This window comes from Lepisma saccharinum, chromosome 6 (assembly GCF_977018435.1).
Source record: "Lepisma saccharinum chromosome 6, izLepSacc3.1, whole genome shotgun sequence".
In the NCBI taxonomy this organism is placed as follows: Eukaryota; Metazoa; Arthropoda; class Insecta; order Zygentoma; family Lepismatidae; genus Lepisma; species Lepisma saccharinum.
The window spans coordinates 23,851,947-23,879,654 of NC_139234.1; the positions used below are offsets into that span (position 1 = coordinate 23,851,947).

Consider the following 27,708-nt stretch of genomic DNA (forward strand, 5'->3'; position numbering starts at 1 on the left):
TTGATAATAAAAAATATGTATTATATTAATATATATTTGATTAATCGAAAAGCTCATGGTCCAAAAGCATGCAAGAAGTTATTCAGAAATTAATTTGCATATAAAGTATATCAAGAAGGAACTTTAAAAATAATTTCGCATCTCCTGCAGCTCAATAAGGTTGTCTTCCAGTGGTTCATGGAAAGAATTACTTTCGATCCAGCAACGTAAATTGCAGGGGCTTCTTTGGAGTGCAGAGGATTTTGCTGGAATATTCCATTTCTCCATAGTGATATTCTATCTGGAAGTTCTGGATCATCTGAAAGTACGAAATACAAGTTCTCAGACAATTGTATCAATACATCTGACATAGGTGCCATGCGTGATATGAAACTGCAGCTTTATTTTTGGTGTACCTATATATAAAAAAATGGTTAAGTAAAAAAAATGGAGCTATTAATAATTTTAATAGCAAACTTTACAGGTATAATAGAATCTTTCCATGTGTTCAATATAAAATTATACTAAGCTTATAATATTTTCTATAATTGATTCAGTGTTACTCGAATGAAAGCATTTGAAAATTGCCGTTTGTGACTTGAGCGTCTTTTCCCGAACACCCTAGATATATTGAGTTAGATTTTTAATTTAACAATGTTGTCAGTAGGAATGTAATATAGAAAAGAGACGTGTGTGGCCTCAAGTTTCGCTGCTGGGAATAAAGCTGTCGAAAAAATCTAAAATGTTAACAAATAGGTGAGTGTGTTGTCCACTGTTCAAGAGAAAGGAGACGAGCATCTAAAACTTCAGGTTTTCAAAATCACCTTACCTTAGCAAGAAGAACTTCAATTTCTAGTTCAGCGAATCGGCGACCGATGCACATTCTGGGTCCAAACCCAAAGGGTAAAGAAACGAACGGGTTCGGCTTCGAGCTGAACGGACATTCTTCTCCAGGCGACTGGTTTTTCCTTGTTTTCAGCCATCTCTCCGGAATGAACTTGCTGGCTTGAACGAAGTATTCATCCTCATTGCTCAACATAAAGTTTGGCATCAAAATAACCGTCTGAAAGAAAAATGCAAGAGGAAAATATAATGCGGATATATTGGATGATGAAGTGAATTAATACTCCAACGCAATTTGTAACAAAACCAACACACAGTGTGAACATAAAATGGCGTAAACGCAACTGGCTGGATGGCATGCTTCCCGGACTCTTGACTGGGATAAGGGTTGCTGCGGAATGCGCACCACGGTCACCTGATCTCAACCACATGGACTTTGCCACGTGAGGAAATTTGAAATCTGAGGTGTATGCTGTGAAATCGGGGATCTGGATCATTACAGCAAGTGTTAAGGCTTCATATTTTGAAGAGAATCCAAGAAAACATATTGAAGCTTTGGAGGAAGTAAGCTGAGATTGGTGACTGGCATGTGGAACACGTTTTACATCAAGGAAATGTGCTGTTCAACAGATTTGAGACTTTAATTATGGGCATCGTGCCTGGTGCATCTATTTTGGACTCTGAACCACTGTAGTATTTCGGAGATTTGCTCTGCCTGCTATCTTAGGTATCCTTTCTTAGATAGATATAATGGATCGTGATATCTACAGACAGTTCCAAACATATACTTACGCAACGTGTTCATCACCATAATCACCCATATGGTTTTTAACAAGGTTAAATACTTTACAAGAATTTAAGCAAAACCATTAACTAATGGAATGATGCCCCCTCTATTAGATGAAATGATTTCCTCATGTGCTTCTCCACGTGGACTTCCAATAAGAAGGGACCGAATTCCCAGTTCACGAAAGAAGATATACAATTTTGAGAAAATGTTGGTCGATGTTACGAACAATTTAAAACAATACACTGCCTCCAAAAAATAATAAATTAATCTGTAGTAATATTTTGATCTGAATCATTATCTACATTGTTGCAAAAAATATTATTAAATAATATTTGCAATTAGCAATTGGATCTGCAACAGCTGAATATTTAGCTTCCTTCTGTGCTTTCATTAAGTTTGACAGAGGTCACAGTGTGACAGTATATGTGAGTGTGCAGTGTGGTATTTGAATGATTTCTAGTGTGGTGGAAATACCCTCACATCCCCCCATTTAGGTTCACAGCATGTAGCAAAGAGCTGGTGGTAGCTTTACTTTGCTACCCCCCCCCCCCACACACGCACACAGAGAAATATACATACACTGGCTGCTTGTATACTTTCTTAGCATATACTTACGCCTTTAGGTATCCTGTATCCACCCAAAACCATGTCTTTTGGCGCTGTCCTATTGGTTCCAGGAAACACAGGGGTGAGTCTAAGGATAAACAATACAGGAACATCCTTTAGAGAACGCAAAGGTTTAAGTGTTTCTTTTGTGAAAAGTTGGACTTGGACAATATACCTTCGTACTGAATATATTCTCCACTTTACGAATATCGAGAGCCTCCCCGACGGCGTCCCGATTAGCTTATTTATTTATTTATTTACTCAGAGTTTCAGATACAGTCTTATTTGACCATTTTACACTGAAACAACATAAAGTAGAAACAAAAGATAAAAACAATAACAAGCTGGGATAGATTTACTTGTTCTTGATCAGTAATGTATAAAAATTACGTTCTGAAAGGAAAATATCTACATCCAGGGGACGTTTGTTGTAGATTTCTGGCAGCCTGTAAGACAAGGAGCGTTGTAGAAGGGTTGGGTTGTGGAAGAGTTGCAGGTTGCGCGTTTGCTTTTGGGGTACCCTAAGTGTGAATTCACTGATTAGTAGATCTGTTCTGATTTTGCCATTTATTATCTTGTATAAAAATTTCATGTCAGCGAGATCACGACGACAGGATGAAGAGTGAATTTTCACAGCAGCCATGGTGTCTGATTTGGATACATGTCGGAAAGAAGGCATTCTATGGCGAACAATGTCAAGAAACAAACTGAGAACAGAATCTATTCTGGTGAGATTGGTTTTTGAGGCCGTTACCCAAATTGGGGAGCAGTATTCAAGGATGGGCGAGATGTTGGATGGCTGTAGTTAGAATTACCTATTGCTGCAAAAGTCATGCATTACATGGAAAGAGATCCAAGCAACTGAACCGACAAAATTGCCTCCAATATTGTATCAGAAAACATGAAAATTATTCTTCAACCGTGGATCAAAATTACACATATGAAGTACCAAATTATGCATTTTGAGAAAAATACCCTAATATATGCGATTAACCTAGTATTGATGATTTGTTAATCTCTTTCAACAATATATATTGGATACTCCTAGTGTTCTACAGGTTCTAAATAGTCTTTGTACGTATCTCTGTGGAGTGACACATTCATTTGTTGACCTATCATCTTCCCACCGAAGGTCGAATCCTGACCTAGGATAAGCGTTAGTTCATAGTGTTACTTTATGAAATTCAACTAATCATTATTTATCACATTACGTTAAGAAGCCAGAGAGGCTACGTACACGTAAATACCGCTCCTTATGTTCAACAACTGGCTTAGCGCTTTTTCTGTTTTCCAACAACTGGTTTTCTGTTCATTCTGTTTGTCAAGAACTGCCTTGGCGCTCCTTACGTTAACCATAAACAATCTTAGCGTGCCTTATGTTTATCAGCAAGTACCTTGGTGCTCATTATATTTTCTAACAACCGCCTTGGCGCTCCTTTTGTTTACGAACAACTGCCTTTCTGTTCTTTCTGTTTGCCAACAACTGCCTCAGCGCTCCTTACGTTTACCAAAAAGAACCTTGGGCCTCCCCGATGGCGCAGTGGTAGCGTCGTCGCCTTGCAATCAAGGGGTGCCGGGTTCGATACTCGGTGGAGGCACATAGTGGTTCGGATCCCAGTTTAAACTGTAGGTCCAGTCCCAATTAGCCTTACTGTGCATAAAGTGGACTTAAAACGCCAAATCAATCAATCAATCAAAAAGAACCTTAGGGCTCTTTCTGTTTGTTTACACCTACCTTGGTGCTCAATCCATTTCATAACAACTGCCTTGGCGCTCCTTTTGTTTACAAACAACTGCATTTGTGTTATTTTTGTTTATAAACAACTGCCTTAGCGCTCCTTGCGTTTGCCAAAAACACCTTACAGATCCTTCTGTATATTCACGCCTAGCTTGGTGCTCATTCCATATCCCAACAACCTCCATGGCGCTCCTTTTGTTTACGAACAACTGGCTTTCTGTTCTTTCTGTTTGCAAACAACTGCCTCCTTAGCTTCTTGCGTTTGCCATAAACAACTTTAGGGCTCCTCCTGTTTATCCACAACTTCCATTTCCTAAAAATCGCCTTGGCGCTCCTTTTTGCTTACAAACAACTGCCTTGCTGCTCCCACGGTTGGCCAGTTGCTCTGACACTCTTTACGTTTGCCAAAAGCTGCCTCATAGTTCATCAACAATTAGCTCGCTGTTCATTCAATTTCCTAACAACTAACTTAATTTCTGTTTACCAACCACCGATAGGGCCTCTCCGATGGCGCATTGGTATAGTCGTTGCCTTGTAATCAAGGGGTCCCGGGTTCGATACCCGGTGGAGGCACATAGTGGTTCGGATCCCAGTTTAAACTGTAGGTCCAGTCCCGATTAGCCTTACGGTGCACAAAGTGGACTTAAAACACCAAATCAAATTTTAAAAAAATCAAAACCAACCACCGATATGAAGCTTCTTTTGTGTAGGGACAACTTTCTTTCCTGCAACTTGTGTGTGGAAACAACTGCCTTAGCCCTCCTTACGTTTTCCAAAATCAACATTAGAGCTTGTTCTAACAAAGCTTTAGCGCCTCTTCTAAACGCCTTGGCGCTCCTTTTGTTTACGAACAACTGCCTTGATGCTCCTTCGGTTTCCTGAAACCATCTTACCGTTCCTTCTTTTCATCAACAACTGGCTTGATGCTTATTGTAAGTCCAGACAACTGGATTCGCTCTCATTGTGTTTTACCAACTACTACTTTCGCATTTATAGACCTCCAATATTTACGTATAACTAATTTTCAAAATAATGTAAATTAAATTTATGACATGATGAGAGGGAGAAAGAGAGAATTAGTGGGAGAGAGAATAAGAAAGAAAGAGTACCCCCTCCCTCTCTCTCTCTCTCTTTCTTTTCTCTTCTTCCTCTTTTCTCTCTCTCTCTCCTTTAGCGGGGGGAGTTCCACCCATAGGGGAGTTAGAAGGGAGAGAGGAAGAAGAGAGAGAGGAAAAGAGAGATAAGATAAAGAAGAGGAGAGGCCAAGAGAGAGAAAAAGAGGAGAGAGAGGTAAGTTCTTCTTTCCCTTTCTCCCTCTGGAGGAAAGAGAGAGAGAGAGAGAGAGGAACAGAATAGGTATAATAATCAATAAAAAATGCACCGAATATTATTTATTTTCTTGACTCGGCAAGTACTTTCCCCTGCCCCCTCTCTCTCCTTCTTCATCTTCTTCTTCGTTCTATCTTCCCCTTCCCTCTTCATTCCAATAAAGTGTTTTGTAAAGTCACGGATACTTCTATGTTGTGGCAACCTCATTGAATTTCAGTGGGATTTTTACAACACAGAAGCGTCCGTGACTACCACCTCAACCTCCTTCATGTTAATCTTACCTAGCAGATTCCTTGATGCATGCTCTTAAGTAAGGCAATTGTTCCAGATCCTCCGAACTGATTTCCTTCTTTCCAGGCGGAAGAACTCGACGAACCTCTTCGTAGAGCTTCTGTTGTTTGTCAGGGTGTTTGGATAAGTGGTAGAGAGCATGGCAGACAGAGAGCGACGTCTAGGGAAAGAAATAATGATTTAGTTCCTATGTGGATAATAGAATTAGTTAAAACGCATCTCTTAACTAAAAACTACAAGCAAAAGGAGAAAAAATATAGTATGGTTAATTCCCAATTGTGGATTCTGTCTAATAATGGGGTGATGCAGATTGTTGCTAATTTTTAATAATACGCAATTTTGAAACTTCTACGTCGTTAGGAGGAATGAAAATGATATATAGAAATGAAGAGAAAGGTAACAGAGGGCTGTGTGGAAGGAAGACAAGAATGAAGGCAACAGCATAAGAGGAATATGTGGAAGGAAAGGTGCAGGTAAGATGGAAGTGAACGGCAGGAAAACCCTGTGTAGAAGCATGAAGGAACAGATGAAGGAAGAGAACGGTAACAGAGAGCTGTATGAATAGAAAATGGAAGCGAGGAAGAAGATGAACGTCATGAGAGAGCTGTGTGGAAGGTAAAGGATGAATGAAAGGAAGGGAACGTCAGAAGGACTGTGTGGAAGGAAAGAGAAGAAAAGAAGGACGGGGACGGCAACAGAGAAGTGTGTAGAAGGAAAGATAAGAATAGAAGGACGAGGTCGGCAAGAAAGGTTGGAAGGAGAAAGGGTGGAAGGAAAATGGAAGAGCGGAAAGAACAGACCAGCAATAGAGGGTTGTGTGGAACGAAAATGAATAGAACGGCAACAAAGGAGGGAAGAGAGAATGGAAGAGAACGTAAATAGAGAGCTGTGTGAAAGGAAACAGGAAGAGAAGAAGTAAGAGAGAGACAAGAGGAGCTGTGTGGAAGGAGTGATAAGACAAGAAGGAAGAAAACGAGATAGAGGTCTGTGTGGAAGGTTCTTTTATTGATTGAGTTGGTGTTCTAAGTCCAGTTTGTGCACAGTAAGGCTAATCGGGACTGGACCTACAGTTTAAAGTGGGATCCAAGCTACTGTGCAATGTGCCTCCACCGGTTATCGAACCCGAGACCCCTTGATTACAAGGCAACGACGCTACCAGTGCGCCATCGGGAGACTGGAAGAGAGGAAGGAATAAAACAGCAATAGAGGGTTATGTGGGACGAAAAGGAAAGAGAGATTGGAAGAGAACGGACATAGAAGGCTGTGTGATAAGAAGGAAAGAATGATGAAGAAGATTCCATCATATGATGACTTTTGAGTTACAAGGGGTAGAGGTAGGAACTGGAGTGAAGACTGCGGGAGTCTTCTTGTGAGTAAAATGTTAGGTGGTGATGGCATTGTCTGCACGTATATTCGTAAACAGATAATCGAAACAGAAAAATAAAGCAAAATTATGGACTCACTGTATCGATACCTGCAGATAGTGTGTCCAGGGCCATGACGCAAGCAGTTTTCGTGCTTGGGTCTCTGGAGATGAGTCGCTCCAGCAGACTCATTTCCTCATCGCAGTCTTCTGGTTTAGCCTTCAACTTCTCAACCGCCCTGTTGATGTGCTTTGTGCAGTATCTGAAAGGTATAGAATGTGTAAAAAGAATATGTAAACACAGTATACGTATATATCCAATATTCAGTTTAAAATATCCTTCTTGTCGAGCAGGCTAGTTTACAGTAATAGGCTCATCTGTTACGGCAATCTAATCATATTCTACCGTTAAAAGATTTTTACGTCTGATTTTTAAACTGCTAATTTTTAAAAAGCAGGACGTAACAGTTTTGTTTCGTGGGTAGAATTAAAGGTAAACATGACGTCGGTACCCGCTTGGAATGATGAAAACAGATGGATACCCATAAATATGTATTATAAATATAGACCTATAGTACAGACCTGTAAGGGAAATGTTCATATTATATCATGTATAAAGAAGGATTAATAATTGCAAATTTCAGTCTTGTGCACTGTAAATGTACAGGGTTAGCCTAAAAGAAATATACACTTTCAAAGTTTTACAGAAAGAAGAGTTTTAATAATAGGACAGAAATACAAGGTTTCAAGAGTACGTCTGAAGTTTACATTGGTAAGTTACAAGTGTTCTATGTGTGACCCTTTTGTAACACGACAGATACCAATACGATAGTCCACTTTTCCCCTTGCGCAGACAACCGGTTTAATCAAATTTCTTGCTCCAATCGTAGATGGACTGCCTTGTGGGTGATTGTATGCCATACAGTGTTCTAAAACGACGCTGCACGACAGTAACAAAATTTGTTATTGCAAATTCAAGCACACAGAAGGCCTTCTCCATCTGGCTAGCGGCTACTGCTCGACTTACGTCAAGGATGCTCACGTGATGCTGACGTCACGAAGACAAAAGAAAAGCGGAGGTCCTAAACTTGAAGACTTTATCTGTATAACAGTACTAAATGCTTTCTGATGTAACAAACAAATTTCAATTTATAAAGCGTTTAAACTTCTTTTCCTTTTAGGCTAACCCTGTATTTTTAAAAACTTAATAATTGCGGTTAATTACGTAACAGCCGTTACATCTCCAGTCAACTGGAGGAATAAGCAAGAAGAGGATGGACAACATAACAATGGACAATTTGCTTACTATTGCATTTGACGCTGACTACATCAGTTCGTGAGTGTAATGACTAGGACAAAACATTTATTGACCTAACAATGTTTTAAAAAAAATGCAAAATAGAAATTCATTTATGACCTGAAAATAGTAAAAAAAACTGACCCAAACATTAAAAAAAAATGACCAATGAACATTTTAAATATTTATATAATGAGTTAATTTTAGAGAGCAGTTTTAATGGTTGACAGTGCAAAAATATTCGGGACACCTACTGTAAGAATCACTGGTTATTGCAGAACAAGCAAATATATACAAAAACACTGAGATTGCTGACCAAGGCAGTTTATTAAGATATAAGAACACTTAACATGTAACGTTTCAACCCTGTATCAGGGTCTTCCTCAGACGAAGAACTATACTAGTTAGTGTTTTTAATATGGAAACAAGACTTAATTATATTAAAAGCAAAAGGTAAGTGTGAGCAAAATGTAAGTGTGCACCTACACTATGCTTCATTATGCAAAGAAAAACTTCCCTTTCTTATGTTTGTTGGTGCATAAGGACATGGACAGTTGGTTAGTAAGACACTCATTGTTGTCAGTCACTCATTGTTGTCAGTCACTCATTGTTGTCCATCACTCATTGTTGTTTCTTCAGTTGTTTCTTCGGAGCGTAATCTTGCAAGGCGCAGAACTCTATTAGCAATGGTTAGTCTCTGAACCCCTGGAAATACTCAACACGCTTGTCGTGGTCCCTTTCTTCAAGATTTTGCACTACTGTTATTTTGTAGGGGTGTAAATGTAAGTGTATTTTCAGTGCGGTTCTTACGCTGCCGTACGACACACTCACTTGCTGTGACAATTTACGAATTGACTTCTTTGGGCTTTGCTCTATTCTAATCGAAATGCCCTGTAATTTGTCCTCTGTTAGAACTCGTGACCTGCCTGATTTCGGCGCATTCTTCACTTATCCCGTTCTGCGAAATGTATCGATCAACGGCCGCACTGCCTTACGATGTGGTGAATCTGTATCAGGAAACCTTTCCATAAACTTATTTCGCAATTCTTCCGTATATTCACCTCCATGTCGAAAGATTTGTTCCACCAAAAACACAAGAGCTTCGAGTAACAAAACCATTGCTAATGGAGTTCCACGCTTTGCAATATCACGCTCCGAAGAAACAAGTGAAGAAACAACAATGAGTGACTGACAACAATGAGTGTCTCACTAACCAACTGTCCATGTCCTTATGTAGCAACAACCATCAAGAAAGGGAAGTTTTTCTCTGCGTAATCAAGCGTAGTGTAGGTGCACACTTACCTTTTGCTCACCCCGTATATACAACTTTAAATCAATTAACTAGAATTATCTTTAGTCTGTTTTGTTATTGAAAACACAAATTGCAGTGCCTTTGCACAATAAATCGGAATTTAAATTAACAATAAACATTTGGAGGACATTTAAAAAACAATATGGTTCCCTATTGCCTGCTAATGCTAATGAAGACTTTTTCTTTCACTGAAACAATTGGAGCATAATGAAGGCAAAAAATGTCTACTGGATGTAGTTCACAGTAGGCAAGTGAAATTTTTTTATCGCAAAACATAAGAAATAGATGTAGGAGTTATTGTTTCCTTGAAATGTTGTTTGCTTATGTGTCGACAATGCATTATCAATCTGAAAATCAGGAATAAATAATTATTAAAAATGCTCAAATTAACCTCAAAATTGCCAAAAAGTTACCTATCCCTACAAAATGACGAAAAATGAAAAAAGATCTAAACATTTTACCTTTTTGGACCAATTATTTCGTGATACGTGTTTTTACATATTCGAGCAATTTTTCAACCTTTTTTAAAATGATGTACAATCATCAAATGGCTTGTTTAGTTATAACATTATCCATACTTACTCAATAACATAATCCTGAGCTTTCGTGAATCTTTTCCACGCAGGGGTAGAAAAGAATTTCCAGAAAGGAAACCCTAATTCCAGGAGGGTTGCGCACTCGAAGAAGGTGTTCACTGCATTTATCATTTTCTGTGGTTCTGAGTCGGGCTTCAAGTTTGGTTCCAGACAACCTAATCGAACATCCAGCGCCACCACTGCGATAGCTGTGGAAAACAAGATTAAGGTTAGAAGCTACATAAAGTAAACCATTGGTTCATAACCTGTGGTTCGTCGTGGATCTTTAATGGTTCGCCATGTCTTCTCGAGATCCGCGAGAACTTGAACAAATTTTACGAGCTTTCAAATTTGCACTTCCCACAAAGGTTCGAGAAAAATTGGTACCAGTTTGATAGATCGGAGACACAATAAAAGCGGATATTTTGTGTTTCGCATGGTTCGTACTTATCAATTGTGTATTGCGGGACATAGTTCAAGGTGCCATTATGCTTTTTACACGAAAACAAACGCAATTTTTCACATTCTGAGTGCTTTTTTTATTCCTTTTTTCGTTTCCGGAACACACAATATGGCGGGCACATCTTGACTCACGTTGTGTTTATGCAGTGTTTCAACCTTCTGCACCGAAAAATACCTTCTATCGTGTTCGTCACCGGTGGAAATTATACATCATGCACGGGTAGCTGACGGATAGCCCCACGAACCATACACGGATAGCCCCACGAACCATTCACGGATAGCCCCACGAATCATTTCCGATAAGGTTAGGTTAGGTTTGGTTACGTTAGGCAAGCATAGTAAAAAAAGAAAGGAGGTTTGAAACACTGACAGGGGCTTACGTCATCAAACGTACGCAGCATCCGGTTGTCGTAGGGCAAGCAAATGAAAGCAATGGCAATTGTGCGTCGGTGAGATATTTCTCTTGAAAAATACATGATTTCCCGGTCAAATATATTCTACGATGAAAGAAAATACCTCGACGAACGTTGTAAACCTTGGAGAAACTCATTTCCGTAAGTAGTTTCTTGTGTAAAATTGAAGAAATGTGTCTCCGATGTATGAAACTGTTACCGAAAAATTGACTCAGTTAATTATTAGATAACCGATTGAAAAAAATTAAATACGATATAAGGAAATTGAAATTCAAGACACCGTATTACAAAATTAAGATGCAGTAGTTCAGGTAAATACATACTTACATTCAAGGGCCCATTTGGCTATTTCGTTCTTGAAGGTAGGTGGCATTTCCATTTTCGCATCTCTCATTTCGTACACTCTGAAAATCAAAGAAACCAATGGATATGTAAGCGTATGAAATTTTATTTTACACTTCTTGCATGAATATGTTGCATAATGATTATGAATTATAGTTATGTGCACCATAAATATAGTTTTAAAAACTGAATCATTGAAATTTCAGTAATTAGATTAACTATGCAATAGCTGTTAATTCTTTAAAAATAGCCATGATCACCTCTCCAGTAAACTTTACAGTTTAGTAGATGTGTTAACTACAATTGTAGATTTCAAAGTACGATTAACTGATCTTCCTACTTGTACGAAAGTGATCAAGGTTTAACTCACCTTTGAAGAAAATCTTCTGTTACGTCATTAATGGGTTTCACGTACAATCTCACCGTCTTTGGCTGCAGCATTGGTTGGTTCACCTTTGTTCTGAAGTCATGCCAATCCTTTCCGTCTCTACAGAGAAATCAGACGAGATTTTCAGCAACTCCTCGCTCACAACGAACACTATACGCTAAATTTCACAGGGTAGCAGATGCAACAGCTTTCAAGATTTATTAATTCATTCATTTCTTTATTTAGACTTAACAGCTCTTATGTCATTTTTTGGCCATTACAATATAGTACATATAAATCCTTCATTACTCCCTTACATTTTAAAATATCCGTCTTTCCCCCCTCTTTTACATAGATATTAGATTAAAAAACAACCACAACAAAAATATACGTTCCCCTTTACAATTGTATGTTACACTTCCTTAAAAATGATAACAAACTATAACCAATCTGCACATCTGGATTAACAACTAAACTTAACAAATTTGTTGGAAACTGAACCTTTAGATTATTTAAAGTTTTATACAAGATATTTCTCTTTCTATTATATTTTGAGCATTCCAGTATTATATGTTGTGCATCTGCACTTTCCCAGCCACATTCACATTTCTTATTGTTCGTTATTCCAATTTTGGATAAATGTTGCCTAGTACACAAATGGCCTGTTCTCAGTCTATTAATTAATACAATTGCATTTCTTGTAGCACTTACATGATGAAACTATGGTTTTTGTATTTTGAATTCAGCTAATGGTCTGTATGATTCTCCTACTGTTGTAAGTTCATTTCGACAACAATCAAACCATTCATTCCGAATGTTCTTCTTTACTCTAGGGAGAAGATCCGTATAGTATAATGACAAGTTCGTAATATTTAGAAGACACGCTGCTTCAAGAATCCAACCAAGTTCATTTCATGGAAACGTAAACTTACTGAATGCAACAATGACATGTATATTGTTCCACATGTTCCGATTGTTATTCGAAAATTCCTACTCGTACTAACAAAAACTGATTTCCTTGCATATTAAATTAGATCTTTAACGGGCGGCTGGTAAGGGACTGCAGACGGAAGGCACACCGTCGCTCACTCACCTTTCCTAACTTGAAAACGCTCCGAAGAGCATTGAGTTGGGCTCAAACACTACGACCACTAGTGCAAGAGCTTAAGCGTGAACTTACAAAAGAGAGGCCCACGTAATTGCTCCACGTGCTTATATACCAGGGAGGTACATGACCTTTCTGTCGAGCTGGAATTTGGACGTAGAGCTTACGTGGGCATTACGCAAGGTTCGTGCGTCGCTTGCACCCTATCTTCTACAATATTAAGTTAACATTTGAAAAATGTGGGACTATAATCATGATGTCCATTAAATATTTTTAACTTTAAATAAAGCATATTACTACATATATCAGAGGAGAGAAATTATATAATTATTAGTGGAGTTTACGATACAGGAGTTAAAAAGGTTGGATTATGGTTTAAAGCAAGAAAAAAAAAATGAAATCCGTGTAGAATTGAATTGCTGTTTTAACTCCACTTTATGCACAGAAAGGCTACTCGGGACTGGATCTACAGTTTAAGGTGGGACCCTAAAGAGTTGGGAAAGTAGAAGCCCTGAAGATGAATTTCTCAGTATATTACAAATTATTATACAAGATGTTTAACTCTGTTAAGGATATAAAATTAATTACCACTATAACAACCCGTGTCTCTACAGCCCGTAAGGGCCTTGGCCTATCTCCCGACTGCCAGTCTCCATCCCACAATCCTACTAGAGGTGTGGAGATTGGAGATTTTCCATACCAGGTTACGCTACTAACTCGTAGCTCCCCAATTTCCTCACGATGGTGGGTTGCCACCGGTCCTATACACAGGCGGAAAACCCAGGGACTGAACACAGGCGGACTCGAACACATGCCGTCCCGCAGTCGGAGTTCAAAGCACAGCACCTTAGACCGCACGGCCACGGAGGAGGGCAATTATAGTCGACGCGCTAGCTTCGTTAACGACCGGCTGGCTTTGGAGTCCACGGAGCGCGCCCACCAGCTGCAACAATCACTATCAAAGCACAGTATTGCCACACATCTACTCTACACCACCCCCGCACTTCCACCTTCCCACGGTCTCCACATTGAAGTTGCAAACTACGGCAACAGCCTATCCGCAGTCATGTGACTGAGACTCAACGTGGAGTAGACGAGCAGAATGAAAGCTGGATGGTCTCACTCTTGTATTTATATTGCTAGTACCCCTCCATGCTCTTTCAAGAAATTTTTCTAGGTGTCATTTATGCACTTACACCACTACTAATCCTCCAACTCCCTCGAAGAAATCTTTCCTGGTCTCGTTCCTGTAATGTTCCATGCTTTTTAGAAGGGATCTCTGTGGCCAGACACCTTCGTTCCTGAAGGCTTTCTCTATCAGCTGAGGATCGCAGACGAAGAGCATATTCCTGTCATTAGGCATGCCAGAAATACAGAAGATTTTTCCATACTTTTTGTACAGATTCCTATGCATGTCTAGCATTTCGAAATTGCTGAATTCACCTAGAAAAATAAGTGAATCGTCAATATTGGAAAGTTTTGTCCCTTTGTATATGTAGGAAGAAGAAAGGCTTTTGGTACACTGGGGTGGGGTCTTGTATCTATGATCCAAACTAATTGTCCCGGGGAATATGTTGTGTGAGTCGGTCAACACTTTTTCTGTAGAGAGAAACATTTTGCTAATGCTTGTGTGCTAATTCTCGTACAGCTCGTAATTGCTTTATCTTTTTTCTCATTGGAGGAAATAATGAAGTTAGGGTTTGTAGGTAGAACAAGATTTCTGCATCTTGGTGAGCATCAACCATTGTGTTACAATGAATAAGTTGGAACACTTCTTTCCTCAGTTATTGTCTTTTGTAGCCTCTATAGAATTTTAGTATTTGTATAGAAAATTCCATTATCTGGTGACAATGAATACGCTGCTTTCTCGAATTTCTAATCAGCATCAGTGTGATCTTCGTGAATTTTAATTATGCTTTTAAGTAGGGACGTTCCTTTGTGCCGTCTTTATGTCGAACTCATCGGATTGTATACTATGAAATAATGATTTAGAATGTTTTCGACAATATCAGTGGAGGTGACATTTGCTGGACTTTTGGAATAAAGATCTTGAACCACTAACTACCTCCATCATGTATCGAACTTGCGACCTTTTTATTACAAGTCAACGACGTTTCTACTACGCCTTCAGGAAGGTCCCAACCAAGATTTGGATATTTAGTGAGGGATGATGATTGTTTTCCTTGAGAAATGGGTACATTTTTTTTTATTAACGGCCATGATATTACTTTTTTTTATCAACAAAAAATCTATGGTTATTCCATTTTTCACATTATTAAGTGATTTGAGTTTGCCCATTGACAAAAAATCAAGAAGTGAGGTATTAATAAGTCCACCTTCTAATAGATCAAAATAATCCTCTGCTGTTGTGGGAATATTAATTTTTAAAAAAATCGGATACGTCTTAACTATAGCGTTTGGTGGGGAAAATACACTGACACAATAAAATACTTTGGATTTCCAAATGAAAATTTGATTTAACAGAAAAAATTGCTTAACACATCAGTTATGTGTTATAACACCCCGTTTTGGACCCCGTCTTGAAGATAAACATTGTATTGTTCATCTGTGAAATCTGCAATGAATTTTCAACAACCAAATAGGAATAGGAAATAAATCTTCCAATTTTTGTGTGAAGATAAATTGAAATGGTAGATAGGCAATATAAAATAATTGTGCTTTAAAAATATTATCAAGATTAAATTATTTCAATCCCCTCCAAAACATTTATATGACGCAGCGCGCAGTCATCATGTGATTGCACCCCCAGCAAAGGCAAAGGAGAGTCCCGTCAATATCTCGAAAAGAAATAACAATAATCCCGTCGAATCATTTTCAGCCTCATAAGCAATTGAACCTTCACAATGGCGAAAGTTCGCGTCATACAAGGGTTGGATAAAAAGTAATGGCAACACTGCTGTCCCGTGAAAGGGGACAACGTCTCTCAGGCAAACGGTCAACGCAGCCTACTTCTGCACCTTCTTGCAACACCACCTTCGTCTCGCATTAAGAAGGAAGTGACGGCACGGTGTCCCATCATCCTTCTTGACAATGCAAGGTGTCACACTGCGAACAATGTGACGGCGCTCCTGCATAACTAGTAGTGGGAGGTACTGGAACATCCGCCGTATTCACCGGTATGAGACCGTGTGATTACGACCGTTTTGTCAAAATGAAGGAACCACTGGGCGGGAAGCACTACGACACGCGCGAAGACATCATACGTGCTATAGGGCGGTCACTGCGGGACATCGACAGAGATGGACGCGCTGACGGTGTACGACGCCTTCCATACGTGTGGCAGAAGGTCGTAGAGATGAGGGGCGATTACTTTGAAGGAATGTAACACGTGGTCCTCTGCCAATACAGTCAAGTACCAATTATACCAGTGTTGCCATTACTTTTATCCAACCCTTGTATAACAAATTTTTGGGTGCTAATCCGCAAAGTTAAAAAAAAGTTAGCCTTACGTATCTGATATATTCGTCATTCCGTGTCAACTATCGGATCTCTATTACTACCAGAGCTATGAGGATAAATTTTGGTGGACTGGCAGTAGCTTACGGAATATAAATTAACTTAATCGGTCCTTCTTTCTGGCCATGAGAGACACCAATCAATTTATAGTGGCTTGCCGCGTAAACTAGTAAATATAAAAATGTAAAACTCTCTAGTCAAAGACCTTACCGATAGAAGCCTATCGCGACACTTTTTTATTGGACCAATGAATTACCATAAATTCAGTCTAACTTGGTAGTTCGCATTTACTTGCAAATGTGAGCACCTTTGACCTAAGAACTGTGCATTCAAACACTGAACTTCTGTGCTAGCTAGCAATCTGCCTTCTTACCTATGAAAGGAAGAAATCTCCAGACGTTCCCAATCAATGGCAGAGGCTTTGGTCCAGGGACCTCCTCAAACGGCCTCGCGTTCCTCCATTCTGCATCATCCTTCACCTCTGCTGCTCCCGGGGACACGGCGATTGACTCGGCACGAAGCAGAGCAGCTGCTCTCGAGAACGACCGCTGACTGAGTCCTTGAAACGTTCTGCCAGCCTTTAGGAGGATCATCTTGGAACCTGTAATGTGAAATGAATATATTAAACAACGATTACACCAAACAACTTCCCCATGTACGTCTCCACAAAGATTCCTCCATGAGAAGGTTGATAGAACTGTTCTGCTATGATGTCTATCATCTTCATTATTATCACCGTCTTTGTAGTCTCAATAACTGAATGGAAATTTGGTATGGACCTTCCTCGTTTTAGTCCATTACAGGTGCTGCAGAAGCACCAGGTGAAGTTATTGTGGGATCGATTACAATTGTATCTGCCATTGACAACGTTCTTGTCGTAAAGAAATTTTACTAGGAAATTTTTAAATACTGATTTGAAGCGTAGAAATTCATTGTTGTATATGAAGACCAAGTGCACTGAATATATCACCTGCTTTCAAAAATCGAGAGCATAATTTTGAAGTACAATCTGCATTAATAAATGCTAAGTATACATTTTTCGTGATCCCCTTAAGTTGTAACGTTATTTTCTAGGGCTGAGTCAATGCCGATGTATCGGTATCGGAAAGTATTGGTTGGAATTCATATACCGATACCAGCAGATACTTTTGCGGAATTTTGGGTCATCCACAACACTTTCGTCTAATTATCCTAGAAATTATGCAAAATTCAAATTATTTTCATTTTGCACTAATTTTGCACCAGAAACTATATTTTGTGATTACATAATATATATTTTAATATTCTGATGTAATTCTTGAATGTTCTAAAGTAAATTTCTTGGTAAATGGATGCATGCAATTGGGGAAGAATATTTACACACCAATATTGATCAATATTTTGAACAAATTTTAATTGTTGAAATTATCAGGTATCGGTGGGAATCGGTGACAGTATCGGTATCGGTGGGAATCGATGAGAGTATCGGTATCGGTGGTATCGCTAAGAGTATCGGTGAGAATCGGTGAGAGTATCGGTATCGGTGGGAATCTGCAATAGTCTCGGTATCAGTGGGAATCGGTAAGAGTATCGGTATCGGTGGTATCGGTAAGAGTATCGGTATCGGTGGTATCGGTAAGAGTATCGGTATCGGTGGGAATCGGTGAGAGTATCGGTATCGGTGGTATCGTTAAGAGTATCGGCGGGAATTGGTGAGAGTATCGGTATCGTTGGGAATCTGCAATAGTCTCGGTATCAGTGGGAATTGGTAAGAGTATCGGTATCGGTGAGAGTATCGGTATCGGTGGGAATCGGTAAGAGTATCGGTATCGTTGGGAATCTGAAATAGTCTCGGTATCAGTGGGAATCGGTAAGAGTATCGGTATCGGTGAGTATCGGTGGTATCGGTAAGAGTATCGGTATCGGTGGGAATCGGTGAGAGTATCGGTATCGGTGGTATCGGTAAGAGTATCGGTGGGAATTGGTGAGAGTATCGGTATCGGTGGGAATCTGCAATAGTCTCGGTATCAGTGGGAATCGGGAAGAGTTTCGGTATCAGTGGGAATCGGTAAGAGTATCGGTATCGTTGGGAATCTGAAATAGTCTCGGTATCAGTGGGAATCGGTAAGAGTATCGGTATCGGTGAGTATCGGTGGTATCGGTAAGAGTATCGGTATCGGTGGGAATCGGTGAGAGTATCGGTATCGGTGGTATCGGTAAGAGTATCGGTATCGGTGGTATCGGTAAGAGTATAGGTATCGGTGGGAATCGGTGAGAGTATCGGTATCGGTGGTATCGTTAAGAGTATCGGCGGGAATTGGTGAGAGTATCGGTATCGTTGCAAATCTGCAATAGTCTCGGTATCAGTGGGAATTGGTAAGAGTATCGGTATCGGTGAGAGTATCGGTATCGGTGGGAATCGGTAAGAGTATCGGTATCGTTGGGAATCTGAAATAGTCTCGGTATCAGTGGGAATCGGTAAGAGTATCGGTATCGGTGAGTATCGGTGGTATCGGTAAGAGTATCGGTATCGGTGGGAATCGGTGAGAGTATCGGTATCGGTGGTATCGGTAAGAGTATCGGTGGGAATTGGTGAGAGTATCGGTATCGGTGGGAATCTGCAATAGTCTCGGTATCGGTGGGAATCGGTAGGAGTATCGGTGGGAATCGGTGATAGTATCGGTATCAGTTCAAAGTGGTATCGGCCCAGCCCTATTATTTTCTAATATCACAATATATGTCTTGATGGAAGTAAGAATATTATAATGTAGAAAATATTAAAAATGAACCCCTATAATATGTCTGCAACATTCAAAATTGATTTTAATGAGCTGAATACAATAAAAAATACAACCGAAGAAGCCCCCCAAATGTCAACCTCCCTTCCACGTAGTACACCCTGGACTGCATTTTGCAGGCTGGCGAGGCTCTGGCGTCTGGACCCATAGCCAGTATAATCCTGTATGGGGCTTATGTTGATCGCTGTCCGTATGTGTTTGTGATTGTCCTCTCATTTATTTCATTTTACCAACATTCATCCTCATCTTTGTAATTAGCTAAAAATAGGCAGAAACGCAAATCAATTAATTAATTCATTCATTCATTATCCCGCTTGCAACTTTTTTAGTCCTTTCGTAAATATATTTAATTTCGATATTTCTGTGTATTGTCAGCTTGCTTCCACAAGTCTTTTTTTTAATAACAGTTTTTGAATCAATTTCTTGTAAGGGGGCCGTAGTTTTAACTTTTTCCGCTCGTGTGTAAAGCCTGAATCACACGGAACTGGATTTCCAGTAGGAATGCTCTACTTGACGTCTCACACGATACTTGTCACACCGTACTTGTCGATAGTCTTTTGTTACCATAATGGCGGCTGCGTGAGATGAAACAACGTATCACTTCACATTTTTAAAATACGATAACTATTCAACCGAGAGGAATATCGCTTCGTATTAAATGGTTTTAGGTAGAGAAGAATGGCGCTTATAAAATACATACTTTACAACGTTTACTGTACACGTATGGAAGAATATTTTAGCTTTTTCAATTGTAAACACCTTGCACTCACCATAGACGGTGTAACTCGACGTGCCTTTCGTGCTGTATGTATTATACAATTGTAATTGGAACAGCTAACCGAAATGATCCATGGAATTCTTTGGTGTAAAACTGTAAAGTACCAGGTGGTTATAATTAAAGTGACGGTGTTCAGAGTGGTACAGCACGGGCTGTAATGAGAGTAGCAGTCTGAAACTTCGTAGATATGCTAATGAAGCAATGCGCTCGCGAATTATGCAAAAAAATAATTAGTTCCAATTCTCGCCACCAGGGTAAAAATGGCGCTGTAAGCAGTCAAAACTTGGTATAGTTACAGGAAAAACACTATAAATCGCAGAAAACAATACTCTTTTTAATAAAATATCGCTACAATTTCACTATTCGAATTACATGAACGTTACTAAAGGAAAAAGCAACAAGCGTCACCAACAACCACCAGGGAGCTCACACAATGGTTAGGCAATGTCACCGACTTTGACGTCAGAGTTACGGAAAATTCCACGTTTTGACTGCTTCCAGCACCATTTTTTACCCTGGTGGCGAGAATTTGAACTAATTTTTTTTTTTTGCATAATTCGCGAGCGCATTGCTTCATTAGCATATCTACGAAGTTTCAGATTGCTACTCTCATTACAGCCCATGCTGTACCACTCTGAACACCGTCACTTTAATTATAACCACCTGGTACTATCTTTTATAAGATTTTTGGAAACATTTACGTAGCATTTTAGCAAAAATGTTAATGGAAATGCTTTCGTCTAAAGCCGGCTTAAAGGTGGACGAGCAATTTGAAGAATGTTGTAGGAGAATTACTGCTTTGTGCTTTTATTAAAAAAGGAAAGTATAAACTAGAGATTGGCTCCAAAAAAAAAAAAATGGTAATCAATGCGTACCGAACAAGCTTTTTAACTCGGGTTTGCATTATTCATACATGAGATTCGCAGGATTCATTCACAAAAAAAAGTCAAACATTTTTTAATACACTTGTAATAATAAGGATTTTCATTTTCAGCTAGTCATATTTGTGTTGTCACGTACACATCTCATCGCTTTGCATAAAAACCTAAATATTAATGAACTGAAGACGAATACACTGCACGCCATGTCTTTACTTTTTTTTTTATCCAGAACCGGAGAAACTATAACATAAACAGCCAGCACTCGAAAACCACAGACAAAAAAAGCTCCTTTGCAAACTCACAGATTATCATCACATGGCGAAACTTTGCTCTGATTGGCTGTTCCACAGAATCCAGCCGAGGAGCAATTAGAACATGTCCTATTCCTCCAAACCAGTTAAGCAGGCAGCCATTACATTCCTACAGGTAGCCAGTTCAGCGCCAACTAACTGGATATCCAGTTCCGTGTGATTCTGCCTTTAGTTGTTGCATTTACTAGTTCCTTTCGCAGACCGCGTCTAACCTGTTTTTTCTTGTTCGGCAGATTAGATATGATCTTAACCCGGAAGTTAGTAGTGACGTATTTCCTGTCTGACATATTTTCGGTTGTCTGGCTCGCGAAAGCGGATATAAACACGTAGAACTCTCCTGTGTTACATCTAGCAGAAATAAGTCTCTGTTACTGATAATAACAAATATAGAAAAGTTTCCATTGTTATAAAATTTTGAAGGCAACAATCCTAAAAAAATATATATGCTGTACTAACCATTTCCCATTCCGTAGATCTATTTGAATCCATTGAATTAAGGTCAACGTGTGACCTTCCTGTCTGAATCAAGTTTAGTACGTCACGGGAACCTGACCAATCTCCTTGCGCGGCAGGGTTTGAGAGAATCCTTATATTATTGCTGCACTGAACCTTCAGGACGTAATATCGTAATATCTTACCTCATGCCCATGATTTGTTGAAACCTTATCACCATGAACACTCACAGCAATACAATGTCACTATATTCATTAACACAATCTTAAAACAACGATCTCTTTTAACATAAGTCTCTTCCATAAATTTAACATCATCTACTAATTATATCTCTGCCCGAGTATTTATTTATCCCAATCTTGTATTAGACAGGAAAATAATGAATTCTAACTATAATGTAAAATATTACTAATTTTAAATGTGATCGTGAATGTCGCCAATTAGCTTAGCGACTCCGAAAACTATGAATTCGACACTAATCTAAGTCATCACCCGCCATGCCGACAGGTGATGAACTTGAAGTTGAACCGCATTGGGAGTGTCACGAGAACTATGGATTCCACACGTTTTCGCAACACAAAATCATATCAGCCTGAATGTTAGACAACCCGAGAAACACTATCGTTGTGCGGATTGCATAGAGTCACGGATCTGTTTGTACGGAATTTAATATCTGTGGTTTTTGATTATTTTTACATGTCACACCTTCCCACCCCACCCCTAGGAGTGCCAGGGGTGTCTTACCGCCAAAGTATTCTTTCCAGATTGCAAGTGATACGTGTACCAAGTTTGGTTGAAATTGCTCCAGGCGTTCGAGAGTTATGCCGGAACAAACAAACATACACCCCCACACACACCCCCACACACTGAGATATTTTTAACTATTTGTGGCAAACGAGAAAGTATTGTTACCGAATTAATTATTAAATAAAATATAAAGTTAAAATGTCCTGTATATGACTGTATCCCACTGACTAGTAGACCAATTTTCTGAAACTTGCTGCTTTTGAAAGATAAAAATTAGGTCGTTTATATTGCTTATAATGTACTTTCCTAAACGTAAATTCGATAACTGTGAATTTAACAATAACATAAACAGTAAACTAGTAAAATGTGATAGTCACGAATTTTTTTTTGGAATTTATATTCGATTGCTTTTTTGGCTTCATTCTTAACCGCTACGATGTCGAGTAGGCTCGCTACATCAAGCATCTTTGGCAAACGATCTTCTGCTTGTAGAACCTTTGTTCGAAGAAATGAACAGTTTTTCGAACGCACACAGGTCGCGGAGAGCGTTGAGTGAATGACTCACGATCTCCTCAAAAGTGGTTCCGAGTTCGAGTCGGTTTTCTTCTTGAGAGCCTCATTATCAATTTCATCTTATCATGCAATCATTCATCCTCAGTGCCGCGATTAGAAATGCAACTCAGAAAAATACAAATACAAAATTGCATAATGTACAGTACTTATTGTTAATACAGCTGATGGGGTCTCCCCGATGGTGCAGTGGTAGCGTCGTCGCCTTGTAATCAAGGGGTCCCGGGTTCGATACCCGGTGGAGGCACAAGTGGTTCGGATCCCACTTTAAACTGTAGGTCCAGTCCCGATTAGCCTTACTGTGCATAAAGTGGACTTACACCAACATATCATATCATATAATGCAGCTGATGTTTTCAAATACGTACATGATATTGTGCATTTTCTCAGCTGTTGTAGGTGAATAGCTGGTTTGAACTTTGCAACAAAGCCATAGAAACATACAGAGAGGGGGGGGGGGGGAAGAGAGTTCTTGACCTTGAACTTTTATCTTCACTTTCAACTTAATAGCCATTGAAAAATGAATCCCCCCTCCATGAAGTTATAGTAACGTCATCACATTGTAATCAAGGTGTCCCGGGTTTGATACTCTGTGGAGGCACATAGCGGTTCGAGCAGGTCCAGTCCCGATTAGCCTTTCTGTGTATAAAGTGGGCTTATAAAACAAAAATAAAGAAACTTACATGTAAAGATAAAGATTTTTACATGTAGGAGGGCATAGATGCAACATTTGCATGTGGATTCAGTTAATCTATCTTGCATAACATGCAATTATGAGATAATCTACACAAGAAATACATATATTTTTGGATATCAGCACCCCAAAGTCTACAGAGAACTTCTACTTTTGTCTCTCTGAACATTTATTTTATAGCAGCGTAATTTGACAATATTCCGGGAGGGGTCCAAGTCCTCTGATCCCAACAATAGAAGAAAATACTTAACACTTACCTTGATGCACAAAATACTTAAGAGTGGCTCATCAAAATACTTATTCCATAAGATCTGTTCTCGTAGAACATCAGCCGAACATAATATCCGCAAGAAGCACAATCTAAAAATCCCCAAGCATAAAACCGCCACATATAACAAGTCCTTCAGGGAATGGAACAAACTGCCTGCACCATTAACTAACATTATTTGCTATCAAAGTTTTAAGAAAAATCTGAAGAACTTACTATTGTCCCAACAACTACATTAACCTTCATATGTTAACAATTGCACCTGCACTTATACATCATATAATGCATACCTAACGTACCCCCCCCCCCCCGCACACACATTGAACTACCGAAGACTTATTACTTATCTTTATTCCACAGTATATATACTAATCTATTCAATGTATTATTTTATCATTGTATAATCTTTATATTATCTTTACTGTATTATCATGATCATTATGTGTTTTTTTTCTTTCTTTTTGTTTTTATTCATTTATTGTATCTTTGACAAGGGTTGGTTGTAAGAACGGCCCATGAGGCCGAAACACGCCTGCTTAAATAAATACCATTCTATTATATTGGTTGTTAGCATGGGAGTCACGTAACTCGACAGATGATTTTTTCTTTTTGGTCTGACGTAACCATGAGAGAACGGGTGGAAGTTCCTCAGGCAAATTGTTCAGGGGAAAATTACTAGGCAACGATCGTACTTTGTTTTGGATCAGAACATGAACCTGTAAGTTTCGTAACACACACTTATAACGTTATGATTCATGTTCGCGTGTGCGAAAATGTACAAGGTAGATGAACTATTGCGCCACCTTGTTTCTAAAATTATAGAATCCTGCTGTGTGTGTTGTCCAGATCAGGTAAGAACACCAATAGCAAGGTTCTGTCCAAATCTATACGAGTGTTCACGTGATAAGGCGTCCGGGAATAAGTGCGCTGTTGCCACATGTAGGCAAGGTAAAGCGAGCGAGGGCCGAGAAATACTTGTTCCCCCGCAGTCAGTGGCAACGTTCACCCTGTCCAAGAGTCAACCAAACACCCAACCTCCAAAAGGATAGAGACAGTTGTCATCTCTGATCCATCCTCCAAGGTTATAAAATTTAATCATGCATTATTGTTAAACTTCTGAGGTGTGGCAACAGGCCAGTTTCTGCCAGCTTAATATCATGTCAACGGGTATAGACATTTGCATATTGCTAATTATACCGTACAGTCTCAAACAGTTCTGCGTCGTAGCGATTCCATTGAAAGTAAATGAGGCCATTACCACCCAGAATTGTCCGGGACTGTATATACAACTCATGTGCTAATAGGAGTGAGTTTCTCTAGTTGTATAGCTAAGCGACCACGGGAAGGGTGCAACTTGATCAATTGTTATGTAGTACAATCAAGGAATTCCAAAGGCGATAAATTGAAAGTCAGGCTGTTAACCCAAGCCCCCAAACCCCCAACTAATTACATCTATCATTTTATTTTAACAACTCGTGGTGCAATAGCCTGTGAGGATCAGGGCCTACCTACAGGCTACCGGCCTCATGCCCACCTGCCGAGGTGAGAGGTCATCCAACCAGTTACGTGGTGACGTGTGTCAGCACGACGAACCACCAGTCGTTGTTGCTGGTTCTCTATGACCACCAGGAAACTCGAACCTGCGCGCGTCCCGTTGCCGGAGCCCAAAACATGATGCTTTAGACCGCACGGTGGGAGGCATCATTTTATAAAACATATTAAAATAATTTGAATATGGTTCACTAAATAGTATGCACTCCTATCCTACTTCTGGGCTTTTGCGTAAACGAATGGTGCCACCTCTGCGGCAGCGTGGTAACGTTGTCGCCTTGTAATCTGTGGTCTCGGGTTCGACACTTGGTGGAGGCACACTGCACAGTGATTCGGATTACACTTTAAACTGCAGGCCCGGTCACGATTAGCCTATCTGATCATAAAGTGGGCTTAAACCAAACTACTTTTGGACCAGGGGATACGTGTTCGAATTCTGGGAGTGATCAAGATATGCATGTTTGTGTTGTTCTGTTGAAAATTGACCAATAAGAAAAAGCGATTTAAAGAAAAACAAGATACAAATGGAAGTTCTATAAAATGGTTATTCCTCTTCCCTTTTGTGAGCGTGGTCGCGGGTTCGATCTCCGTTTGGAACCCCTCAAATTTCTATATTGACCCAACATCGTGAGGATAGTTGTAGTGGATCTTGAAATGAAGCATGTGCTTTGATCTAGAAAACCTGACAACATCTGGTGATGAATTTTGATGCCTTAATCAAGCGTCAACCAATAAAAACGCCAGAATAATGACTATTGGGACGGTTTTATGTAACTTCTTCGATTTTTAAAATTTAATTAGCTTATTTTGCATCTCTTATCTGTCACTTTTACGAATACGGAGAAGAATGAACGATTTTAAATGTAATTGACGAAGGAATACAAAGAAGTGCATAGCAAAGACTGGGACTCGAACTCGGTATCTTCGGTGATGAGATCGTGCTGCATTCATATGCACCTAGCATAAAAAAAATGTAAGCTTGTTTACGATAGTAAGTAGAACTGTACTGGTGTTTTTGCTTACTATACCTTTATTGCGAAGTTTCTACGCATGTTACTCTTAGCAGTTGTATAAGAAAATACGAATACTTTTCACAGTTTGTTTGTTTTGATTCTCGACTTTGACAGTTTGATCTCGCAACTAATACTGTTGTCATTACCACAAGACTGTACGAAATAAAACTGTAAACGGGTACTTACAAGATATCCAGGATTCACGATTGCTTCGACGCACAGTACGAATCTCGAAGCTTTGATAAGATATTAAGCTTAATCATTCAACTTCAAATACTGGACTAAATCCAAGGCCATGCCAAATAATTACATCAAAACCTGAAGTACTACGACTTCATAGCAGAGCCATCTGTTGGCCGAGTTGTGAAACATAACTTTACTTTGCTGCCTTCAGATGTCGCCACAGGCCAAGGATACACTTTCATCAAGTGCATTTTCTTGCACTCAACAGATGACTGCGAAGAGTAATACCCAGAGCCCATAGGTGTCGCCAGAAATATTTGTAAGGGGTGAGGGTCAGTTTATAAAACTTAAATAATAGAAATAATAACAACAATAATAATAATTTTCATGTGCATGAAAATAAACCAATATTATTCCAATTGTTTTTATGTCTTTGGAGAGAGACATCTACTGGATCGATGGAAAAATTCCTCGTCCAGATCTTTGATAAATCTTTTCCTGGGTGGACTCGGAAGGCCTTATCCGTGGGTGGACTAGGGATCACACCTGGGCGCTTTTTCCGTTTTCCAATTATGCCTTAGCACTTCCTCTGTCTTGCAACAACTGTCTTAACACTCCATCTGTTTACCAATAACTATAGTACTTCCACTTTCCAACATTGCCTTAGTGCTTCTTCTGTTTTGCAACAACTGCCTTAACACTCCTTCTGTTTACCTTAGCGATTCTTCTGTATTGAAACAAGTGCCTTAACCCTCTTCGGTTTACCGACAACTGCTTTAGTCATCCTACCGTTTACCAGCCTCTACCTTAGTGCTCCTTCTGTTTATCAACTACTAGTGTTTCTCGACAACTGCCTTCATGCACTGAACTCGTTGAAGGTGGTAAGGGTAGAGTGAATTGCGATGTAAAATTCTCTATACACTACTGCGGCTTACTGGCACTTGTGCGGCAATTCTCCTCGTCGAGGTTCCTGGAGAGTGTTTTACTGCTTCCAATACAATATCCTCAACTTCAGGCGTAATGCTTGCAGGTTTACCTGCTCTTCTACCATGTTCGAGGCTCCCATGTTCTTTGACGCGCTGATCCCACTTTAAACTGTAGGTCCAGTCGCAATTAGCCTTTCTGTGCATAAAGTGGACTTAAAACACCAAATCAATCAATCAACAATAAATAAATCAACGAAAACATACTGT

At 39.5% G+C, this 27,708-nt stretch overlaps 1 protein-coding gene across 1 annotated transcript; it reads right to left on the reverse strand.

The window, feature by feature from the left end:
* Positions 1-26,643, reverse strand: LOC145988624 (putative cytochrome P450 301a1, mitochondrial). The gene is made up of 11 exons (XM_083123646.1): positions 26,519-26,643; positions 16,663-16,890; positions 14,009-14,255; positions 11,711-11,827; positions 11,326-11,402; positions 10,131-10,332; positions 7,040-7,202; positions 5,567-5,736; positions 2,228-2,306; positions 809-1,042; positions 1-298 (listed from the first exon to the last, which is right to left on the reverse strand). Exons 2-11 carry the CDS (start codon positions 16,880-16,882, stop codon positions 188-190), a joined length of 1,620 nt encoding a protein of 539 aa, XP_082979772.1. The 5' UTR covers positions 16,883-16,890; positions 26,519-26,643; the 3' UTR covers positions 1-187.
* Between the last annotated feature and the right edge of the window lie 1,065 nt (positions 26,644-27,708).

Coding starts and splice junctions, on each gene's coding strand:
- LOC145988624 (XM_083123646.1), bottom strand. CDS start 16,882: ATGATCCTCCTAAAGGCTGGCAGAACGTTTCAAGGACTCAGTCAGCGG. Junction 7,203..10,130: donor GCTCAGGATTATGTTATTGA/GTAAGTATGGAT, acceptor TATACCTTTCAG/ATACTGCACAAAGCACATCA. Junction 1,043..2,227: donor GATACAGGATACCTAAAGGC/GTAAGTATATGC, acceptor TTTTTCTTTCAG/ACGGTTATTTTGATGCCAAA.